This window comes from Staurois parvus, unplaced genomic scaffold, assembly GCF_062004578.1.
Source record: "Staurois parvus isolate SC_StPar_1 unplaced genomic scaffold, SC_StPar_1.0 ptg000207l, whole genome shotgun sequence".
Taxonomy (NCBI): Eukaryota; Metazoa; Chordata; class Amphibia; order Anura; family Ranidae; genus Staurois; species Staurois parvus.
Genome location: NW_028318003.1, coordinates 7,211,903 through 7,234,710, shown reverse-complemented (window position 1 = coordinate 7,234,710; position 22,808 = coordinate 7,211,903). Strand labels below are relative to the sequence as shown.

Here is a 22,808-nt window from a genome sequence, read left to right as displayed (position 1 = left end):
ATACAAGATTATTATTGTCACCCAAGGTTATTATTTTTGACTGAGCTAAGCATTTCAACCATTCTATTGTGTTCACTAACACAGCAAGACTGTTATCATAGCAATGAGTTTATACTGTAAATGTTGACATAGAAAAGTGTATAAAACAGTGTGGGTTTTTTTTTTTAGAAGAAATCATGAAAACATGACTGTTATTGCCCCCCCCAGAACATTTTGGAAAGCGCTGCTATTAAGAACTTTTTAACAAAATCCTGGGGTTGTTTACACCAAACACATCCATTAACACACGCTGCTCTGATGGCATTGAACCCCAAATGCAGACTTAAAAAGCAAAGAGCAGGCCAACACACCCAAAATACAGATATTTCCAAATGCAGGCAACACAACAGAATGGTATGAACAATGGATTTTCACATGTCCATGCATTTTTCTGGACTGGAAGTTACAGCAAAATGCATGACAAGGCATCTGGTGAGACTGAGCGATAAATGAACATTTGCACAACTACATGGTCTGCTTCTACTTAACAGTACAGTACTTAACAAAGTTCCTAAAAAGCTAAATTAGGAATGGTATTGCAGCAAACTGGTTATAAGAAGATGTTAGAACAACAAATAACCAATATTTGGCAAAATCACAGTTTAAAAATAAACACAACACACATTCCATCTCACCGCATTTATTTAATTACAGAACAGTATTTCAATGTGGTTTGGAATGTGTATATTCTCTATGAAGTTATACAGGGTTACAAAAAAAAAAAAAAAATGTCCTGCCAATCCTCCTTTGTCTCTGCTTTGTTTTTAATCCCCAGTATCTTTTGGTAGGCTATGTCATCCGTTTGCCTGCAAAAATCCTTCCTAAATTTGCCTTCAAAATTAAGCTAAAGCATAAAAAAAAAAATCAAAACATTCCAGGAAACAAAGACGCTTGTTGCTGACAACAGGACATAGGTGAATAAATTTACTCTCTTTGAAATAGAAGCATCCCTCAATATTTGGGAGCTTGAAAGAATATGGTCTTCATTCTTGCCAAAAGGAGAACATAAATGTATTGCCCTAAAGTAAGGAATAAAAATATTAGAAATAACAAAATTCTGGATCCCCTTCTCTGTTAAAGGAGCGCACAGAATTTGCAGGATAGTTCGTATTTGGGATTTCTGCTTGCCTTCAAGACATACAGAAAAATCCTATAGAAGCTTCTATCCAGAATCTTGGAGATAACCTGTGGAAAATACACCACCATCTTTACAGGATCTCATATTTGTCCACAATGAAAGCCGTCTCAGCTGAAAACCTCACAGGACTGTTGCCATCCACATTAGTCACTTTGGTTACCTAAAAAAGAACCACAAAAAAAATTTGTGAAGATGAAAAAAAAATTGTTTAAAATACAGGTAATCTAAAGTTCTTTAAAGTGGTTTTAAAGGCTGAAGGTTTGTTTTTTGGTTTTTTTTAACCTTCATGCATTCTAGGCATGAAGGTAAAAAAACCTTCAGTGCGCAGCTCCCCCCTCCACTCTCAATCCAGAGATGTGCACAAAAGCCAAGGCTCTCCCAGGTCTCCCTCTCATTGGTTGAGACACAGCAGCAGAAATCATTGGCTCCCACTGATGTCAATCACAGCCAGTGAGAAGGGAGCGGGGGCAGGGAATGGGGCTTTAGCCATGCTCTGTGTGTCCCATAGACACACACAGAGGCACCTCAAGAGCAAGCACGCACGAGTGCCCCCAGAGCAAGCAGCTTACACTGGGGGCACTCAGCAGAAGAGGAGGATCAAAACCACTGCACAGAGCAGGTAAGTATGATGTGTTTTTTTTTTCAAAAAGAAAAAAAAAAAACCTTTATAACCACTTAAAGTGAATAAAGCAATAATATGTTCCACTGTTCAAACGGAAAAGTTTTCAGCAGCACCCTTTTTCTTTTTCAATGTCCAATGTATTTCCACCCCACTAACAGTTCACTTAATTAGCACATAAAAGGTTACATTCTTGCACGCTTTTTAAATCAGTATACTGTTTTATTGCTTGATCACTTTAACACAGTAAATTCACTTGTCTGCGTGTCTTCTTCCTCAACATTAGGACTCATCTCCCTATACAACTAATTCTAACATTAAATACCTACCCACAAAAAAGTAAAAAAAATAAAAATAAAAAAATGGTTGCAGTATGCATGCTAGAACATTTGGAAGATACAGAATGCTTATATCCTTACATCCTACACATGCAGGCCTGGGCTGTACATCCTGCAAGCCACGTGGAAATTGTTCCAAGAAGAATTAGAGCTAGTGACTAAAGTTTATGAATCATTTCAATCATCAGTGGAAGCACCTGTAATATCTCCTAGTCTTCTTTATGGAGTAAACATAATCACTGCATGACTGACAATCTTTGTGTCCATTAAAAAGGCCACGTCCACTATCTATACCCATAATTAGGGTGTAACATGAAACTTGGTCATGCACATCATCCCCAAAACTTACACTGCACCCCTTCCCCTACCTGAATTGCAGGGTACATCTACCAGGAGAACCCCAATTTTTTTATTTCCAATTTAGCACAGCACTGCAAGTGGCACTGCTCACACAGCTGCCTCACACAGGTTTGTTCCATCTGCCAACATGGCAAAGGGGATAATATGTGGAGAGCATGCCAGCAATCCTTCCTCCCTCACCACTTTGTAAGCTCAGCCTTGCTTCCTCCAGCCAGCCAGCTCCATACCTTAGTAGGACGCTGGAGGAAAGCTATGCAGGAGCCTGTGCACACTACTCACAGATGCAATACTCTGCAGGCTTCATACGCACATATTCACACGCAAATATTAGTAAATGCACCAATGTTGCTGCATTACAATTTTGTTTTGTAAAAGATGGATTTACACTTTTAAACTGCACAGCAAAAATACTGATTAACAACATCCAAACTACAAGGAGGGATCTATTTCCGTGTTTTTAATGGCAAATTGCTAAAGTATAAAAAAAAAAAAAAAAAAAAGAAGAAGATGGAGGCTCAACTGTCCTATGCCTGTTCCTCTAACTTTGTTCTCTTTTAGAAATCTTACCTGTATGCTGCAGTAGTTTTTCTTGGACACAAAAGACACTGTTACTGGGAAGAAATCATTAGGGTGACCAGCAATGCTGAATTCCAGACTTCCAGTTTTGTTTTTGCTGTCGATGACAGGGAGTGTCCACTCTAATATATTCCTTCGGCTGTCATGGTGGTAGTCTCCATCTATGTCTCCAATCACTGGAGCCCCAACTCCTGACCTGTAATAAAGCAAGATAGTAGAAACACTAAAATGGAGTTGTGTGTTTTTTTTTTTTTTTTTTTTAATACCACTACTTATTTTTCCTCTGGTTAATTTTCCTCTAATAGTGTTTCATTCACAAACATGAATCACCACCAGGATGTCTAGTCCTTTTTCCACATGAAATGGGAATTTAACTGTTGAAAGTTTTATATTTTCATAGGTCATTTTATCTCACAAAGTGATATTTCATTTCAAACAGCTGTTACCTGCGCTCATCAACAGAATCCTACTGAAACTCAGTTATCAACAAGATAAGTTGATGTTATTAATGCAAGGAATGAAGATGACCGTTGTAGTAATCTTTGTGAACTGACTTGATTTATCAATGAACAATGACACAGCTCAATTCTCAAAGCTTTAAACACATGTAAAAAGCCCCATACACAGGATGAGATTATTGGACGAGGAGTTTTTTTGTATTTGCATGCTATTATATCGAAAGTAAAGATGTTATTAAAAGTTACAAAAATTCCTGTATGACACAATAAAAATTCAGACGTGATGTATTTGTACATCTGATATGTACTGATTAAATGAAAACCAAATGAGAAATATTTTCATGCTTGTCCCTTGAAATAAAATTAAAACAAAAGCCGTGTACTAATGATCAGATGATCGCTTTGAAAGCGGTATTTTTTGTACGATTTTCTGAACATGTGTGCTAGGCTTAAGGATCCTTCATTTTCAACCATTTGACTAATTTTCAAATCTCACTGGACTCAAAAAATCTCATTGACACATTTACAACTTTCTCTAAACAAGAATTTTTGTCCTTGTGCGTTACAAAATTCTCAGAGCATTGGCATTTCATTTGAAAGATTTTGTTTACTTTTAACATTTGATTTTGGAATGACTGGACTTTACCACAAGAAAATCACATTCAAGGTTACAAAATTGTCACCTTTGAGAAAAATATTCCATCCTGCTCCTTCAAATTTTCTTGTCACTGCAGTCAAAAACAAATGTAAATTTAGGGCAAATTCACACCAGTGCATTGATCTGCGTTTTAGAGCAGCTGTAAAAAAGCAGATCAATAGAAGGACAACTGAAACACAACAATTTCCAATGTGTCCTATTCACACCATAACGCTAGTGTCACAGCTGCCCCCCCCCCCCCCCTCAGCCTCTTGCTCTGTCCCTGCTCTCTCTGCCAGCTCTCATCCGTGCTCCGCTCCCCTCCTGCAAAGATGAAAGGCATTCCTAAGACAAGCTGGAGCCATGCTACCTCCGGGTAGCTCTCGAGGTATTCGCTGTGTAGCTGACGGAAGGGGCCCGGGCTGCGGCTGCCTAGGACCCACCTTCTCCCAGAGCTGGGGAAGACTGTCTGCTAGACACCAGAGATCAGTGATTACATGCTCTCTGCCTGCTTCACTTGAACTGCTCTTGTGCTGACCTCACACCAACCCCCCCTGTTGGATTACTTGCTACAGAGACTCACACCAAACTCCCTGTTGGATTACTTGCTACAGAGACTCTCCCTTGGCTCTCGGTGTTGGACTTTAAGTGTGTTGGTCCTTCCGTGTCGCCCTGTACTGGCGTATTCACCCTCCCTGCGAACTCCCCTATTCGTTGACTGTCATCTGTTTGCCTCAATAAAGCTTTGTGCGTTTGCCATCTACTCTGTGTGTTCTGTTCTCCCTACGCTCCGTCACAGCTGCGTTGACCTGTGTTGCACTAAAATGCAAAATGTGTGCATTTTAGAGCAACGCAAGTGGATGTCAATGCAATGCACAGGATATCCTGTGAAAATGCAGTATGCTTTAATACGCGCCTAATGCATGTCAACTGACGTCAAAATGCATGTAAACGGACATCAGCGTGTGACTAAAATGGATGGAAATGTACATCCACTTTCCATACATTTAAGTGCAAGTCATTGCTAACTGGCTCTTAACCCACTAATGACTAGAGAAACAAACATTCTTAGAACATTTTTTTCCTAAGAATTTTCATTCAAAATTCTACCCTTCGATGGCCAGCTTTAGCTTTGCTAATTAGGCCTACAGTGTTCTAATAAGAACTAGTGATGGAAAACACCACTACTTATAGAGCAGGCTAAATGAAGAATGTTACGTACCTTTGTGAATTGAAAGATTGATAAACTGTGGTATCATAAAAGTAACAGCTAAGTAGGCAAATCTGCTTTGTAAATTCACCCAATTGCTATGATTTTAATGCATAAATTGAATCATATATAAAATGCCCAATATGCTTCTGGCAGTCCTTAATGACTGGACATACTAAGAATTTATAATTCATGCTTTAACACATACACAGTAAGCCCTCTAAAAATGAACGTTCAAGCTACAAAATTTCAAAGGTGCGAACGTGTGTTTGCATGTCCAATCATGTAAAGCTGGGTACACACCCAATTATTTTTAGTTCAACCCACTGGGTTGAATGAAGAGAAAAAAATAAAAAAACTCAAAAACTAAAACAGATGTTGTGTCCTAAGACAAGCAATGTTGTTGCGTCGATCTCCCCTGCTGTGCCTTTGTGTTCCGACAGGGGTTACCCCCCCCCCCCACCAGAACACATTGATTAGAGCTTGAAGCCACTGTCTGCAAATGCTGACTTTGTTGGACTTCTGAATATATTAGAATTACGAATGTGCTCTTGGAATGGACTTGTAGGGGATCTTACTGTGTATATAATATATTGAACTTACTGCATTCTAATCTGCAGCCACTAGAGGGCCGTCGTAATGGAGTTAAAGTTTAGCTGACCTATGATAGCGGAGGCCAAGTCACTAGAGATGGCCGACTGTGATGTACGGGGGTGGGGGTCTTATTTTGCACATCTTACGCCAGCTACATATACAACATACATATTAAAAGAATACTTTTTTTGTCTGTAATACAGGACACCGGTGTCTTTTCCTCTCTTACCTTGATATTTATCTCATCAAACCAATTTCAAAAGGTATGCACTGCCATTTCTACACAAAATAAACTACAGATCAAGTTGTCAGACCAGCTAATCTATACAAAAAAAGTCTCTAGATGATAACATTTCTACGCGATCAATGCTGAAAACTTCTAGGACTAAATGTATTCACATAATTCTGTCAAAGATCTGGGTAGCACAACAAAGCTACCCTATCCTACTAAACATGCAGCATTACCACTATCTACTTCACCGAACGTCAACCTGTGTCAACTGTTCCTCTCTAAAGCTTCCATAAAAACAATGGACTTTATGTGCTTATATTATGTCTTCATAGAACAACAGGATTCAGCATGCCTCTTAACATATAATACAGTACAAGTTCCATTTGGCCCCACTGATATGGATCTCATCTCTGAAACTAAAAGCCCCTATTTGCTTCAAAGGTCTCTTAAGGATCTATAGAACTAGTCTGAGCATGTTCACCTTTAACCAGCTTAAGTCATACTATGCATCAATATTATATCAACGGTTTGTATAGCTACAGGTTTATACATGCCCCATTGATGTCTCTCCAGTGTCTACAGAATTCTATATTTTTTGGATACACACTGGTTGTGCTTTTTTGAATTTTATGTATCAATATGCCCAATGTTCAGTCAATTTCGCCAGTACTACATTGCCTCATATCCCTCTTGCAAGTTTAGATTTTATTGGCAATCAAAATAAGCAGAGTATAGGACTTGCATAGTGCAGGCTTGCATGAAAAAATGACTGGCTGCACTGGATTAGAGAAATCTCCCTTTATGGTAGGCTGTTTGGACATGTTCACTTCAATATGGTGTTTGCCAATTACCTTTAGAAGCATCCCACTAGTTCCATTTTCTGTGTTCCACTTGCTCTCTGAAAGTTGCTACTTAAAGTGGTTGTACAGGTTCAAGGTTTTGTTTTTTTTTTGTTTTTTTTTTTTAAATTCTTCTTCATGCATTCCAAGAATGAAGGTAAAAAAATCTTATGTGTGCAGTAGCCCCCATTACTTACCTGAGCCCCATCACGATCCAGTGCTGTGCACGAAAGCCTCAGCTCTCTGGGGACTATCCCTCTGCTCCCGCTGCTGTCAATCACAGCCTGGGAGTCAATGCGCAGAGAGAAGCGGCGGGGCCAAGCCACAGCTGTGTGTGTGAATGGACACACACAGCAGCAGCTAGGCAGCAAGCCTGCTTGGGTGCCCCCACAGCAAGCTGCTTGCTCTGGGGGTACTAGGCTGGAGGGACGGGACAGAAGCACCGGCGGGGAACCAGAGGAGGATCGGGGCTGCTCTGTGCAAATTCCACTGCACAGAGCAGGTAAATATGACGTTTGATAGAAAGCGTGGTTAGAGTGGGAGGACGTCATATGACATCCTCCCAGAACGAGAGAACCGCCACCCGCCATTTCCTTACATGGCGGGCGGGAGACGGTTAATATCACTTTAGGTAGGTTTATGCAGCAGTGTACTTTATACTGACAATAAAACACAGAATTATGTCTATTTATAAATAGTATTTTTTCACTCCATGCCATGATCAGCCACAGCCTTTGGAGACTGGTAAAAAAAAAAAAAGAAAAAAGAAAAAAAAAAGTGTAATGTATCATACTGTGCAGCTTGATATTGCAGTAGGAATAGTGTTAAAGTGGATTTCCAGCCTAACACTAACTATGCTTAAAAATGTTTCCTCCCCCTGGGGACTTGAAACACCTACTTTCACAAAGTTGGCTCTCAACTCTCATACCACTCCTTATTTCATACGGGTATGGGAAGCGGAACTGGGGCTAGTTTTCACACCGCACCAGCTACAAAAAATTGTTAAATTATCTCATGTATCCTCAATAAGCTTTAGGACCCAGGAAGTATGTTACAAATTTCTATCTCGTTGGTACAAGATGCCTTCTCGTCTGGCTAAGACCTTCCTGGGAGCTGATAGTAATTACTGGAGAGGCAGCACACAGGAAGGCACTTTTATGCATATTTGGTGGCATTGCCTCAAAATTCAAAAATTCTGGAAGGATATCCTGCCCTGGATTCAAAGGACCACTTTTAGACCCACACAACTCACCCACCCTCCACTGTCTTTTCCATGCTACCCCCTCCTCTCCTAAATCATATAAGCATAGTGTTACCCCACATCTCCTGAATGCGGCCAAGAGCCTTATACTGAAATTATGGAAACAACCTCTTTGTTCCAACTTAAAGGATTGGAGGGCGGAAGTGGATAAGATAATGGAGGCTGAGCGCTGGGTCCATACTGTTAACAGTACCCGTGACAAATTCCATGACATATGTATGTATTACTCTCTAGAGCTGGATAGCCCACAAATTCCATGACATATGTATGTATTACTCCCTAGAGCTGGATAACCCACAAATTCCATGACATATGTATGTATTACTCCCTAGAGCTGGATAACCCACAAATTCCATGACATATGTATGTATTACTCTCTACAGCTGGATAGCCCACAAATTCCATGACATATGGTTTGGCTGGATGTATTACTCTCTAGAGCTAGATAGCCCAGATGGTACTGACTTTTGACTGTTACTATCCTCAGGGAATCCCATAAGAGTTGCCTTTAGATCACACCACAACTGTTTGATGATGCTTGCCCAGCCAGATATTTAGTTTCATGCTGCTTGTACATGCATAGACCCTATGGTCTTCTGACCTTTTTTATATGCAACATGTATGCTCACCCCAACCTTGGAATACTGATACCCAGTGATCACTGTTTTTCCTCCTCTCTCTTTTCTGTTTTTTTCAATGGTTTCAGCCACATTCTTTATAGGTCTAGGTTTTACACTTTACTTGATGCTCAGACAAAGGACAATGCTTATGTCGTATTAGTTGCCCGTTCACAGCCCAGTGGTTATGTGCAGAGACATAGCTCCTGCATGGCTACTGAGCTTCCATGTACTAACTTGTGTGCCTATTCCTGTGGCCCATAGCAGCAGGCAGTTGCTGGAATGGTGCTGAGACTTGACACAGAATCTCTAATTTTGTAAACTGTATTGTTATCTTTGTCTCTGACTATTTGTTTTGTTTCAGAAATCTTTTGCTTCAGGTTAAAAATAAAAGAGAAATGATACCAAAAAAAGCACAAAAAAAAAAAAAAAAAGTTCCCTCCCCCTCCTGCTACCTATCCTGACTAACCCATATTTAAAAAAATAAAGATGTGTGTACATAGCTATTTTTAGTCCACTCTGGTACAGTCACATGATCTAGCAGCTATGGTTCCCTTGTGTTAGTGAGGGGTGGCTGCAGGGGAGAGAAGGAAGCACCGACAACGGCTGGGCCATGGGAGCCCATGAGTGTCATCACTGTTACCAGAATTCACAGCAGGTTGTCCAGTGCTCCCTCTCCCTTTCAGCTGCCGCTCACTGAAACAGGGGATCATGTGACCAGACCAGACTAAAAACAGTTTAAGTATACACATTTTTTACATGGATTATGCAGAAAAGGTAGCATGAAGGGGGAGAACATTTTTAAGAATAGTTATTGTTATGCTGGAAGGCCACTTTAATATACCCCAGTTATAAAGGGAATGGAAGAGTGCAGCATAAATGTACTAAAGCGCTACTTGACATAATATTGTTACCCGACATCAGTGACTGCAACCCAGTTGTTTGCTAGCTTGATAATTCAAAAAGCAAAGATTAAAAGCTCATGAGTGTGAGGTGTATAGCATAAACCGGTCATGAGAGGTACAGAGGTGGTCACGACTGACCTCTTCCTGATGACGATTGCAAGGCTGTTATTTTGATCCAAAATAAGTATGCTTAAAAGTCAGAATTTCCTATCTGTATACTTGTTCTGGGTCAGGGACACAAAGTTAAGCCAGAGGATCAGCATAACAGCCAGGCAATTCACATTTTCAATCAGAGGTCAGCAATGGCAGCACCCATGTTTCTATCAGAATTGGTTGCTTTTTTTTTATCACAACAAATTGGACTCAAATTCATATGACATGCATATCACTTACGGCAGCGGGATTGTAATGACAACATCATTCAGTTCTAGCTTGTCCTCCTGAAGTTCATACTCTATATTTACATCACAGCCACTTCCACTTTCTGAAGGCCAGCAGTTAACTGTTCAGAAAGAAAAACAGTGTATATATAAATGGCTACATTTTGTTAAAATTAAACACCATAGAATTCTGCCTGAATAAAATGCATTTATTAAAATTTTTTGTTTCACTGCCCAGTCTGACTTGGAGTATGCACCATAAACATGTCAGGGTAAGGCAACTGTCACCTAGGTAGGTAGCAGTACTTTGTCACATTCAACTGGACTTGTTCCGTAACATTGTTATTATGCCTTGGTTCAAACTGATGTGATGCTGGAAATGCACAGTAATTGCTGCGTTTCCTGAATCACACTGCACGGGGGGGCGGTTTGAACACCCATGCAGTCCAATTCCCTTTTTCGTGCAGAAGTGGTGCGAGTTGAGCCATACAGAGTAATAGGCTCAAATTGCACTGCACAGAAGTGCATGCGATTTGCACAGGAATGCAGTGTGATTCCTGTGCAAATCACATATGATGGGACAGTGTGAACCAGGGCTAAAGCTGAGGAAGATACTTGGATGAGTGTCAGGAACACACCCCAGCATTTATAGCCTCAGGGTTAACTCACTCTTCTTAAACTAACCACTGTGGAATGTCTCAAGGCAGCGAGTGGATTAGAATGATGTTTTGCAACCGAATTACATGTGGGTGTTTCAGAGCCCATTCACACTTGTGCAACTTGTTATGCGGCATTGGGGTCCAAGACCGCATGACAAGTCGCACCCTATGTTTCCCAAAGAGTACCCTTCATATTTGTGCGACTTCAAGTTGCAGCAACGTGAAAGTAGTTCCTGCATTACTTTGGTCTGACCTTCATGCGACTTGACGGCCATAAACTTCAATGTAAACCTTTCAAAACTGCGTGAAAGTCACACCTGAATGATATACATGCGACTTGCGTGTGCAACTTTGTACAGCACAATCATCCTTGGTCAAAGCATAAGCCACACCAAAGTCACATCAAAAGCACGTCAGTCGCAACGAAACTCTCATTGAATGGAGCTTAATTATAGGGAAATATAGTACACTCAGTGGCCACTTTGTTAGGTACACCTGTTCAATTGCTTGGTAACACAAATTGCCAAATCACATGGCAGCAACTCAATGCATTTAGGCATGTAGACGAGGTGAAGACAGCTTGAAGTTCAAACTGAGACTCAGAATGGGGAAGAAAGGATTTCAGTGACTTTGAACATGGCATGGTTATTGGTGCCAGGCGGGCTTTGTCCGAGTATTTAAAAAACTGCTGACCTACTGGGATTTTCACTCACAACCATCTCTAGGGTTTACAGAGAATGATCCGAAAAAGAAAACATATCCAGTGAGTGGCAGTTGTGTGGAGGAAAATGTCTTGTTGAAGTCAGAGGAAAAAGGGCAGACTGGTTCGAGATGATAGGAAGGCAACAGTAACTGATGTGAATATGGACCAAAATCTCTGAGGAACATCCAACACCTTGTTGAATGTATGTCAAGAAGAATTAGGGCGCTTCTGAAGGCAAAAGGGGGTCCAACCTGGTACTAGCAAGGTGTACCTAATAAAGTGGCCGGTGAGTGTATATACCTGTAGCAGCCATCCAAACATTTCCATCCTCTGGCATCATGAAGTGCCAAAGCTTTGCCAGTCAGATTGGCAAAGTGCACAATCCCTATTGGCCAGAGAGGCTTCCCATTATAGCGATGCCCACTCCAACCGCAACTGTTATTTCAGTCAAGATGATGTTAGGTACTCTAGCATGGGAACTTAAGTTCACAAGTCTGCACGTCTGTGTGACAATTACAAGGTGACTGCACTCCATGGTGGATTTCTAGCTTATTTCACCAGGGAAAATGTAGCATAAAGAGTAGGAACACGTAAGTAGAAGAATGAAGTTGGCAGAGAAAGTAAAGATGGCAAGGAGATCTTCCTGCTAAAATCCTGAGATACAAGAAGCCAGTAAGTACAGCCCACCAGATTCCACCTACAAACTTACATGTATTTTTTTTTTGCAGACTGTCACAGATCACAAAAAAAAAACCAAAAAAAAAAAACCAAAAAACATTGAAGTAATACACATTTATTTTAATTAAAATCTTGAGAATTTTAACATTCTAGCATTTAGCACTAGACAACTTTGTCAAAATAGTGAAGAAATAACAAAATCTATTTATATATAATCCATAAATAAACCATTCTACAATCTTACTGGTGAGAGGAATCGAGGCCTCATCTGTTGTCTGCAGTCGCCATTTTAAGACGCCAACATCATTATTAAGAGGGAAAGATTTTTCTGTGTTTTTCAGTCCAATAATAGAATCTGATGTAAAAAGTTTTTTGTCCACATTTGGGTGGGTCTATGGGGGAAAAAAAAAGGGAGTGAGTGAATTATTTGTAAAACACATCAGAGTGTATACTTTTAGCTTGGCAAATCCTGCTGTGAACATTGTTATGTGAATGAAAAATACACCTTTCTTTTTTTACCTTGCATGAGCCTACAATACAATTTCCAACCAACCTTGATGGTAATGTTTCAAGGTGCAGGTTCTGAGCATCTTTACTCATCATTTACCTTTCCTGAGAAAAAAAAAAAACATTTCAACTACTTCCTGCTCACCCACAGTACATTTATGGCGAGCGGCATGGGCAGACTGGATCACTGATTACCACCTATGTAGATGCAGCAATGTTTCAATGCTGCAGCTGTCCACTGCTAGACCTACATCGAGAATTGACCAAAGACTGACCAGCTGCTAGTCAGGCATCTGGGTGGATCCCAACATCATTGTCAGGATCCTTCCAGAGCCTAGAGTGGCTCTGTGGTGTCAGCTGATAGCGGACTTTAGCACGCTGATGGCTGAATCTAGGTCATAGGAGTTCAGAACTAAGTGCACCCCTCTAACCCACAGGAGAAGAAATATGGCCAAATAATAGTGGTGCTCCGAAATGAAAATTCTGGTGCCAAAACCGAAAATTCAAAATGCACTTGGCCGAAAACCGAAATGCAGTTTTTAAAAATGAATATATATTTTTTGGGAAAAAATAAAAATAAAATTTTTTCATTTATAAATGGATATATCTCCCAATTTTTTGTAAAATAGGAAAGAGGATATTACCGCGAGTAAATAGATACCCAACATGTCACGCTTTAAAATTGCGCATGCTCGTGGAATGGAGTGAAACTGCGGTACTTAAAAATCTCCATGGGTGATGCTTTAAGAATGTCTACAGGTTAGCAGTGTAAAGTCACAGAGGAGATCTAGTCTGAGAATTATTGCTCCTGCTCTGACATTCATAGCGATACCTCACGTGTGAACATCGTTTACATATGTGGACATGGCCTACGTATGCATTCACCACCATGTGCGAACAAGGGGGGGAAGGGGGCACTTTAAACTTTTTTCTATTTGTTTGGGTTTTTTTGTGCTGTCCCTTTAAAAACAACATGTTTAATCACCTTTATTCCTATCTCAAGGGAATGCATGCATCCCTTGTGCTAGAAATAATTAGTCACAGGTCCTCTTTATGGAAAGATATGGGGTCAATAAGACCCCACATCTCTCCTCTACAATGTAAAGCATTAGATTAAAAAAAAAAAAAGCATTGATCTAGTGCTTTAAAAAAATGGCCGGAACGGGAAGTGACATCGCTCCGGTCCTCCAAGGGCATAGAGATGAGTGGCGGCCATCTTTCCTTCACTCATCTCTGTGCCCAGCGCCGGGATCGAAGGTTTCTCAGGTAAGGCTGAGAACTACCAGGTGGCAGCAGCGAGCGAGGGGCGGGTTTTTTTTTCGGCACCTGCAATTGGTGCTTTTTTTTTCATTTCGGCCAAAAAGGGGTGTTTTCGGCCGAAACGTTTCGGCCACCAAAATTTTGATGCATCCCTACCAAATAAGCTTAGACCATACTTCTTTATTATTCCATGTCCAGGTATAGGGAATCGAAAGGACACATGCTAATCTCTTCATAAGGCCAGACAAAGCTTTTTAAAACACCACTGGTAAGAAATCACCCTGACTGGTTATTAGTTTCATAGTGCATTAAAATAAATGAAAAGGGGGAAAAAAACCCCCAAAAAAACTAACCTCTTGGTGAGATTATTACATTCATACTCTCTTTGAGACTTACCTGGAGCTGCACACCTTTCTTGTCTTCATTGTCAACATGCACTCGGATTCTTCCAAATTTGTCATCAGCCACTCTGAGCATAATGAGACCATGGACTTCCATATTCTGCAGACCACCATCCCTGCTGCAGGTTAAGGTTATCTTCTCTTCAATCTTCAAATGAATGCTACAATTTAAGATCAATATATCTGTGAAATAAAACTGAATTTCTGTTGTCTTGGGTGTTTGGTCAAGTCAATGAAAACTGGTGATACTAGAAAAGACAAAGGTCTTCTATAAGTAAACAAAAAGACTTTGCCAGTACTGACCTTTCTATGTGGGCTGGTGGAGGAAGGACTTTTGCTGCTTCTTGTTGTCGCTTTCCAGCAGATGAAGTAACAATAGTTTCTCCTTCAGATTTCAATTTGTCCACAAAGTTATCTACTTCTTTTCCTTTAGCCCCAAGTTTTAGTGCTTTGTTGGAGCCGGATGGCCTAAAATGATACATCAACAAATGCAACAGTCATTTTAATAATACAAATACTTTGTAAATCATTGTTCACATATAGTATACTCAGTGCTAAACATTAAAGTGTATTCAAACTTGCGAATGCACCAGCACTGCAAAGTACGAGGCAGCCTCATTGAAAGGCTGTTGGCTCTCGCAGCTATTTGCAGTCACTCGCATGTAATCTCTCATGCAGCGATCACATGCGAGTGAATGGCCCTGGACGCAGACTGCCTGTTGTAGTACGAATGCGTTTGCAACTGTAAATGCACCCTTACTGATAAAAGTGTGCCTAAAGCCATTTTATTAATTTTTGTTTAGAAATGAGTGGAAAAGGGTTAGCAATCCGGTCAGTTTTTATTGCTAAAATGCAAAAAATTACCAGCACACCAATAGGTGAAAATCTCGAATCAATTGCAATAACAGCAAATTTAGCCTTTAGAAGACATCAAAAACACCAAAGGTTTCAGAAAAACTAGTCTACTTTCTCAAGGTGACAGATTGAGTATACAGACATTGTAATAGTTTGTCTTTGTGACCACTGTCACCAGGACTGAAAACGAAAGGAAATCCAAAAAGGCAGAGTTGTAGCAGAACAGAAAAAAAAAAAAAAAAAAAAGGGAAAGTCTTACAAATGGTGAAACTTGTTGAAGTAACAAACTTATAGGGGAGGATTTCCCTCACTTTGTGAAAGTTTCCTGTTGTGTCTATGGGACAGGAAGTGAAAGTAAATCTCCCAGATGGTGTATTACATATTTCCGATATACCACTACATCATGATAAAAAGTCAACAACTATCCACCGTCTCAATTCAGCCAAAACCCGGATTCCTTTACACCGTAAATCAAGTTCAATTCTCTTGGTAAAAGATTGGCTGCACAAAATTGATTCCATGTGTATCATGGAAGAAACTAGAGCCTTGTCTTCAGATATATTATTTCAGTTTTAAAGAAAGATTAATGTAGCACCTTCTATTTACCTAAAAATAATCATAAATATATAAACACTTTATTAAAATAAATGATTTGGGGAGGGGCCAGCTGGCGTCACGACGCAACGCGCAATCATAGTATAGGATAACAGAGGAAGTGTATTGCTGCTATGCGATACATATCCGGTCTGATCTAGCACCAAGAGCATGTGAGTGCCTATTTTTTACTTTAAAGTGTTTAAACGATAAACCACTATTTCTACCTATTGTGGTTTTTTTTTACAGATCACTGGGGAGAGGAGGAGGAGAAGGAAGACAAGATGTAAAGCCCGTTGTGGGAAGGAGTGCCAACAGGGGAATCCGCATCTTATTCTGTCCCATTTAGAGGACACAAGTGTGGTGTGACCAAAACAATGTATAATGTGAGGTCAAAAAGCTCCAGGTGAGAGCACAACTTGGGTGTTGGTAGAGGAACACTGTTGTCTTGTGAAGATAAAGTGGTGAAAGATTAAAGCTACGTATATGGGACTTTATATATTCACTAATGTGCACAAGATTTTTTTGCAAAAGTGTATATATTTATGATTATCTTTAGGTATAAGAAAGGCGCTGCACTAATTTATTTAGTTATGAGACACATTGATGACTATGTGTAGGGTGTAAGCGACTTTTATTGGAGTGATTATTGATTTTTACATGTTTATGCATTTTGGTTGCTTGCGAGATTTTTATATATTGTTTTAGTTTTGCAAACTTTGGCTAAACTGGTACCTGTTCCAGGATTCACTCGGTTATAAAAACAATTATTCAAAGCTAACAGCTATATCTACAGCTTTTTTGTGATCACCACCACATTCTCCTATCTTTATTTCATTTTCCTACTCTCAATTTTTCTTTTTTTTTTACTCATATCCTACTAGTTTTCTTTTATTTTGTAAACACATGTAATTCATAATTCTCCAGAATGGATGCTTTGGCCTACATACATAATTAGAGATGAGCAATGAGAATACTGTACCCACTTTAGGTAAACAATATTTTTATTGAAGCAATTGTATATGATAAACAAGACTGGTTGTACAGATTGTGTGTTTGTCATTACAAAATGCATTAGACAGAAAAAGATTTCTGCCTATAATTTGTGTTATTATATTGTAACATACAGGGCTATTTTTCCAGTGGGAACACAGGGGAACGCAGTGCCGAAACCTCTAGCACAGAATGTATACACTGACAAAGGGGGCTGGGGTGTGCTGGAGGGTCTTCTTGATGCGGATTGTTGAGGATCCATTGTAGATGGGAGGTGTAATGTTGCTGGGGGGGTCTACTGTTGCTGGTGGGGATATATTGTTGCTCTGGGATTCTTATGCTGTTGGGGGATCTAATGCTGAGGGGGCAGGGTCTATTGATGCTGGCTACTGGGGGATCTATTGTTGTTGGGGTGTATTGTGTTCCTGGATTGTTGTTGAAAAGGATCTATTTGGCTCTGCACTCTCTAAAAAGGAGCAGTACTAGGAGGTATCTAGGGTGCAGAAACAAGGATCAGTGCTCAAAGGTAGGTCAGGGGCAGAGACAAGGGGTTACTGAGGATTGGGGGGGGGGGGGGGGGTGTTTGAGTACCTACACCTATTCTGAGAAAGAAAAGCCCTGGTAACATATATCGATATGTTATATTTTATTTAATGTCCACTGTTTCCATATTCATTTAGAATATATTATTTAAACTTGTTTTACACCTGTTCTCTGATAAATTCAATAAATGTATACTGAAACATGAAATCTCTTCAATAGGACACAGACTGCAAAACAAAAAACCCAACAAGTGTTTTAGCCCTTCCCTAAACTATCCAAAACTAAAATTTTGTCTGTAAGAATTTGCTTTATTAGGAAAATTTAAAAATGACAATGAAATAAATCTTACCTGGTTGATACAGGAGCAGACTTTGTTTTCTCTGATTCAATAATGTTCTCTGTTATCAAAGCTGCTGCATTACTGGAAATAGATGAAGTACCAGAACTTCCAAAGCCTCCAAATCCTGGAGCTTTCTTACCCTGACGCTCAGCATCCCTCCTAGCCTGCTGTAGCTCTTTTGCTTTACGTCTCATCTCAGCCTTTGCCTCTCGTTCCTGGGTCTATTATAAAAATAATAAATAAAAGGAAAATATGAGACATTATTCCAATAATTAATATAACACAGGGACTGAAAACATAATGCAGAATACAGAGGATATGCGATTCCACTAAAAATAAAAGTAAGGTGCCACTGGCTACCTGACTGCCATGTGCTTTTATATTGCTGTCAAAGTTCACTGCAAGACTTCTCCCCGTACTAATCTGTCAGATTCGAAAACAGCGTGGCCATGCAGGGCTCCACCCACATCATTCATTCACAGACTTTCGTGAATGAATGAACTGCAAGTCACGACAGCCTTGGCGGCTGTGGGCTTGTAGTTTTCCTAGTATTCCCGTCAGAATATCTGCTTGGCCGTACATCCCTGTACGGTAAGCGGATATTCTGACAGGTCTGCCGGAGACCTGCATGGCATCAGCGATCTACTGATAGCTAGTGCAATGCTTTCCAGGCTCCTGCAGACAAAAATAATAAATGCAAATTTTTTTGCCTGCGAAAAAATGTGCATGTATTAATTTGGTCTAAAAGGTGAACCAAGAGGGGAAGTTCCATTTTAAGCCTTTGTCCCCGCCCCCCCCCCCATTAAGGATTGGCACCTTTGACAAGTACCCGACCCAATCCCACTTCCGATCACCTCGATCATAGCGGATGTTGTCCTCCCCCCTCCCTCCCCGTAGTCTTCAGGAACATGTGACAGGGACCATTCAAAATACGCAGCGCTACTCGCGCATGCGCAGTGAGCACCCGTCTGTGAAGCTGCAAGCGGTTACAGCCAGGTGCCCACACTGAAGATGCCGGGGAGAAAAGCCGGCCGGTGAAACCAGCCATGGTGAGGACACCGCTGGGCCGAGGGACAGGCAAGTGTCTGTATTTTAATAGTTAGCAGCTACAGTTTTTGCAGCTACTGCCTTTTATTATTTTTTATTCAACTGGAACTCCGCTTTAACCACTTGCCCTCCAGAGGATTTACCCCCCTGACCAGGCTATTTTTTTTGTGATACGGCGCTGCGTTACTTTAATGGACAATTGTGCAGTAATGCAATGCTGCACCCAATTGAAATTCACGTCCCCACGAATAGAGCTCTCTTTCAGAGGTATTTCAGCTGACTTTTTGCTATTAAAAACATGCCCAGTAATAATAAAAAAAAAAAATTACATTTCGTCATAAATTTAGGCCAAAATGTATTCTGCTACGTCTTTGCGGAAAAAAAACAAAAAACATCCCAATAAGTGTAAATTAAGTAGTTTACGTGAAAATTATAGCGTTTACAATAGGTGGTATATATACACTGGAAATTATTACTTTTTTTTTACTAGTAATGGCGGCAATCAGCGCCTTATAGCGGGACTGAGACGGGCATTCTGACACGGGGGGGGGGGGGGGGGGGGGGACACTGACTTGGTGTCAATGACATCCCCAATAACACCAACACAGTGATCAGTCCTAATAAAAACTAACACTCGGCAGGAAGGGGTTAACATGTGGGGCGATAAAAGGGTAAACAGTATGCTGTTTTACTATGAGGCTGTGTTTCACAGTAAGCACAATACAAAGCAGTGTGCAGGAGCCAACAGGGGAGAGATTTGTGTTGTTTATACATAGGTCTCTCCCCCGTCAGAGATACTTGGCGATCACCAGGTGCCGGCTAGAAATCAGCATTCGGGAACTGGTGATTGGAACCGGAGGCCACGAATGGGTGCGCGCCCCCTACACAAAACTGCAAAATCATGTAGATATGCACACGTGATTCTGCGCACCCGTGCCACCCTGTAGAAGTATTTCTGCTATAGTGCGGCGCAGAAGTGGTTAATCTCAAAAGCAAAACATATTTCAGCTTACCACTTCCTAGATGTGATAGTTTCCTTTTTTAGGCTTCTATTTTCATCTGGTGACCTGGCCAGTAAGTTTTTCAGAAGCTCAAGCTCCCCAGCAGAATATATCAATTTACATGGATTGGACAGATCACTTAACACTGGCAGGGCTGATTAAAATAATCAGCTTTAATTTATTCATGTAAAACCTTTATCCCAAAAAGGAAAAACACTGTTGTTGTAACTGATCATATAGTGTGAGCTGGAGATTGGCTTCAATTTGTTATGGTATTTAAATTTGCTAATACATTTAACACACCCCCCAGACTGCTGTGCCTTCTGTGCTCATTCCTCCAAAGTTTTGTCTCACCTATACAGGAGGTGTGTTACTAGCCAGATCGCCATGTGAAAATAGAGGGAAAATAGCCAAAAGAAAAGAAAACTGACGCAGCCACCACATCTGGTATGATTGGTAAGCTGCAATACATCACATTTTTGGATTGAAGAAAGGTAAAAGGAAGGGAAGATCAGTATTTAAATATGTGGCTAAAAGTGGCTGTAAATGGTGATGGATTTTTACCTTCATGCATTCTATGCGTGAAGGAAAAAGCCCTTTATGTGCAGCTGCCCCCTCCAAATACTAACCTGAGCCTCATTTTGATACAGCGATGTGCATGACAGCAGTGTCTCTCCCTCCTCATTGGATGAGACAATAATGAGATCAACTGGCTACCGCTACTGTCAATCACAGCCAGTGAGCCAATGAGGAGAGAACTAAGGCAGGGCCTAGCCACACTTCATTCACAGGAACACGGCTCAGCAGTGAGCCTGCTCAGGTGCCCCAATAGCAACCAGCTAGCTGGGGGGGGGGGGGGGCACTTGGCAGGAAGGAAGGGCCAGGAGTGCCGGTGGGGGACAAAACCATTGCACAGAGCAGGTAAGTATGACTTTTTTTTTTTTTTTTTTTTAAATCTACCTTAAATATTACTATTAAATATTTAATATCAAGTGGAAGCTGTTTCAGGGAACCTTTAAAGGTTAACTCCACCTTCCTTACCATGTTACAGCCATATGTAGGATATACATGGTGCCAAACTGACATTTGCTATATATAGCAGAACATGGAAATGCGATTATTTTGGAAAATATAAACTGCTAAATAACTTAACTTTTCTCATCAGCAGTATATAGCAGTCGTGTGACTTCTATCAGTGTCCAGCAGAGCACATGTTAAAGCTTGTAGGAGTTTTCATTGTGCTCTAGGAAGATGAAGAACCCCTGACCTCTGTCTGGATAGCACTGATTGGTCCTGTGCTGATCACATGCACTCTCCCAAGAAAAAACAAAAAAACCTCTCTAGCAATACACACCAAACTGAGCACGTGAAGAGTGAATGCACATGATAGGTCTCATCAAGAGATAAGAGGGGGACACTGAAAGAAGGGATCAGAGAAGTCAGGATCAAACAGTTGTGGGTTTAGTAACACTAATAGTGGGACACTCACTTTGCACTCACCCATTCACAAAATGTCTTATCGTTTCACAGAATACAAGGAAAGGATGGATGGACAAGGGGAAAGGAGGGACAGAAGAATGTCACAATCTCTCCTTGACCTTTCAACGTTTCTTAGTGAAATTAATGCAAGACATTTTTTGTGAATGGACAAGGGAAGATGAACGTGGTAAGCAAGAAAACCAATACTCTTCACTTTATAAGAGTTGTAATTGTAAGTCTGAGTGCTGGAGGTTTGGTACTTACAGTAGTGTCCAGGATGAATAAAACTTATCTAACACCACCAAAACATGGGACACCCTTCATTAAAAGGTATTTTTACATGACAATGTTCAAAATTGTTTTCCCCCAGTGTACAGCTTTAAAAAACTCCAGAAGATTCAAAAGTTTAGTTAGATCCACTGCATATTGGAGATGGTTTATTTTTATTCTGAACTTCACACGGCATTAACAATGTAAAGTGGTTTGTAAAATGACCAGTTCCTGGAGTCTAGCGCTGTCCTCCCACTGCAGGTCCCTAGTGCACCATCTAGGATATGGGAGCTGGCTTTGGCTTCCTGAGGGAGCACAGCTGGCTCCCCAGTGTACAAGCAAAGGGTCACGCATCACATGTTTGGTTCTGCAGTCTCATGGGACATCTGACATGTCCCAGTAGGCTGCAAGAGGGAAGGGGGAGAGGCAAATGGCATCATTCTGGCCTAAAAATACCCCAAAAAACCCCACAACTCAGTTACAGGCTGTTAGGAAGGAGTGAACCAGCAGTACATCACTTTATAAGTAAAGTTCCACTTTAAGCAATAATAGGATAAAGTGAAAAGGTACTGAAATAATATATCTAAAAAAAAAAATATAAACAATATCAAATCACACGTACAGCCACATACATCAGCACAAACCGCAGTTTTAAATAGATGCACTGGTTCCAACTTCCAGTCTCACCTCTCTGACGGCTCTGAACACTTTCTCTTCATGAGAGTCCATCTCAGTGAATGTCCTGATTTGGGCCAAGTTCACATTTTCTCTATATCCCAAAGCCACAATCTCATCAAATGCAAATATTAGATCAAAACAGTGATCAGAGATTTCAGTCTCTTCCAAAGCTCGACAGTATTCTGGAATCTGTAAAAGGTTAGAATGTGTTACAAAAACATTACTCAGCATTTTTAGCAGGTGACCCAAAGGGGGGGAAATGACTAAAACTGCAGCACTCAGAATCTGGTGCAGCTGTGCATGGTAGCCAATCAGCTTTGGCGTACCCAATTAAGCTTTGACAATAAAACCTGGATGTTGATTGGTTTCGATTATAGAGCTGCACCAGATGTTGTACTCTCCAGTTTTAGTAAACATCTTCCACAGTATCAAACACCATCACTTTGTCGATACAGGATTGTTATAAAAGAAGATTACAGAATAATCAATGCTGCTATTAAAATTCCTCATTGATTTTGTAATCTTATGTGTGCATAGGCCCTTATCACTTACACCCAATGAAGAAGAAAAAAAAGATTAGGAGTGCTGTCATATGAG

The 22,808-nt window shown here is 40.5% G+C and overlaps 1 protein-coding gene across 1 annotated transcript in view; it reads right to left on the bottom strand.

Annotated features, from left to right (window-relative positions):
• Positions 1–663: 663 nt before the first annotated feature.
• The window catches only part of ARCN1 (archain 1 coat protein complex I subunit delta), a 45,027-nt gene continuing 22,882 nt past the window's right edge, over positions 664–22,808 (bottom strand). The window contains exons 3-10 of the mRNA XM_089678592.1: positions 22,221–22,400; positions 17,746–17,957; positions 14,715–14,879; positions 14,407–14,572; positions 12,488–12,635; positions 10,217–10,325; positions 3,062–3,266; positions 664–1,337 (exon numbers count right to left, since the gene is read on the bottom strand). Coding sequence (XP_089534718.1) covers positions 1,248–1,337; positions 3,062–3,266; positions 10,217–10,325; positions 12,488–12,635; positions 14,407–14,572; positions 14,715–14,879; positions 17,746–17,957; positions 22,221–22,400 — 1,275 coding nt within the window. The 3' untranslated portion in view covers positions 664–1,247. The remainder of the gene's footprint in view (positions 1,338–3,061; positions 3,267–10,216; positions 10,326–12,487; positions 12,636–14,406; positions 14,573–14,714; positions 14,880–17,745; positions 17,958–22,220; positions 22,401–22,808) is intronic.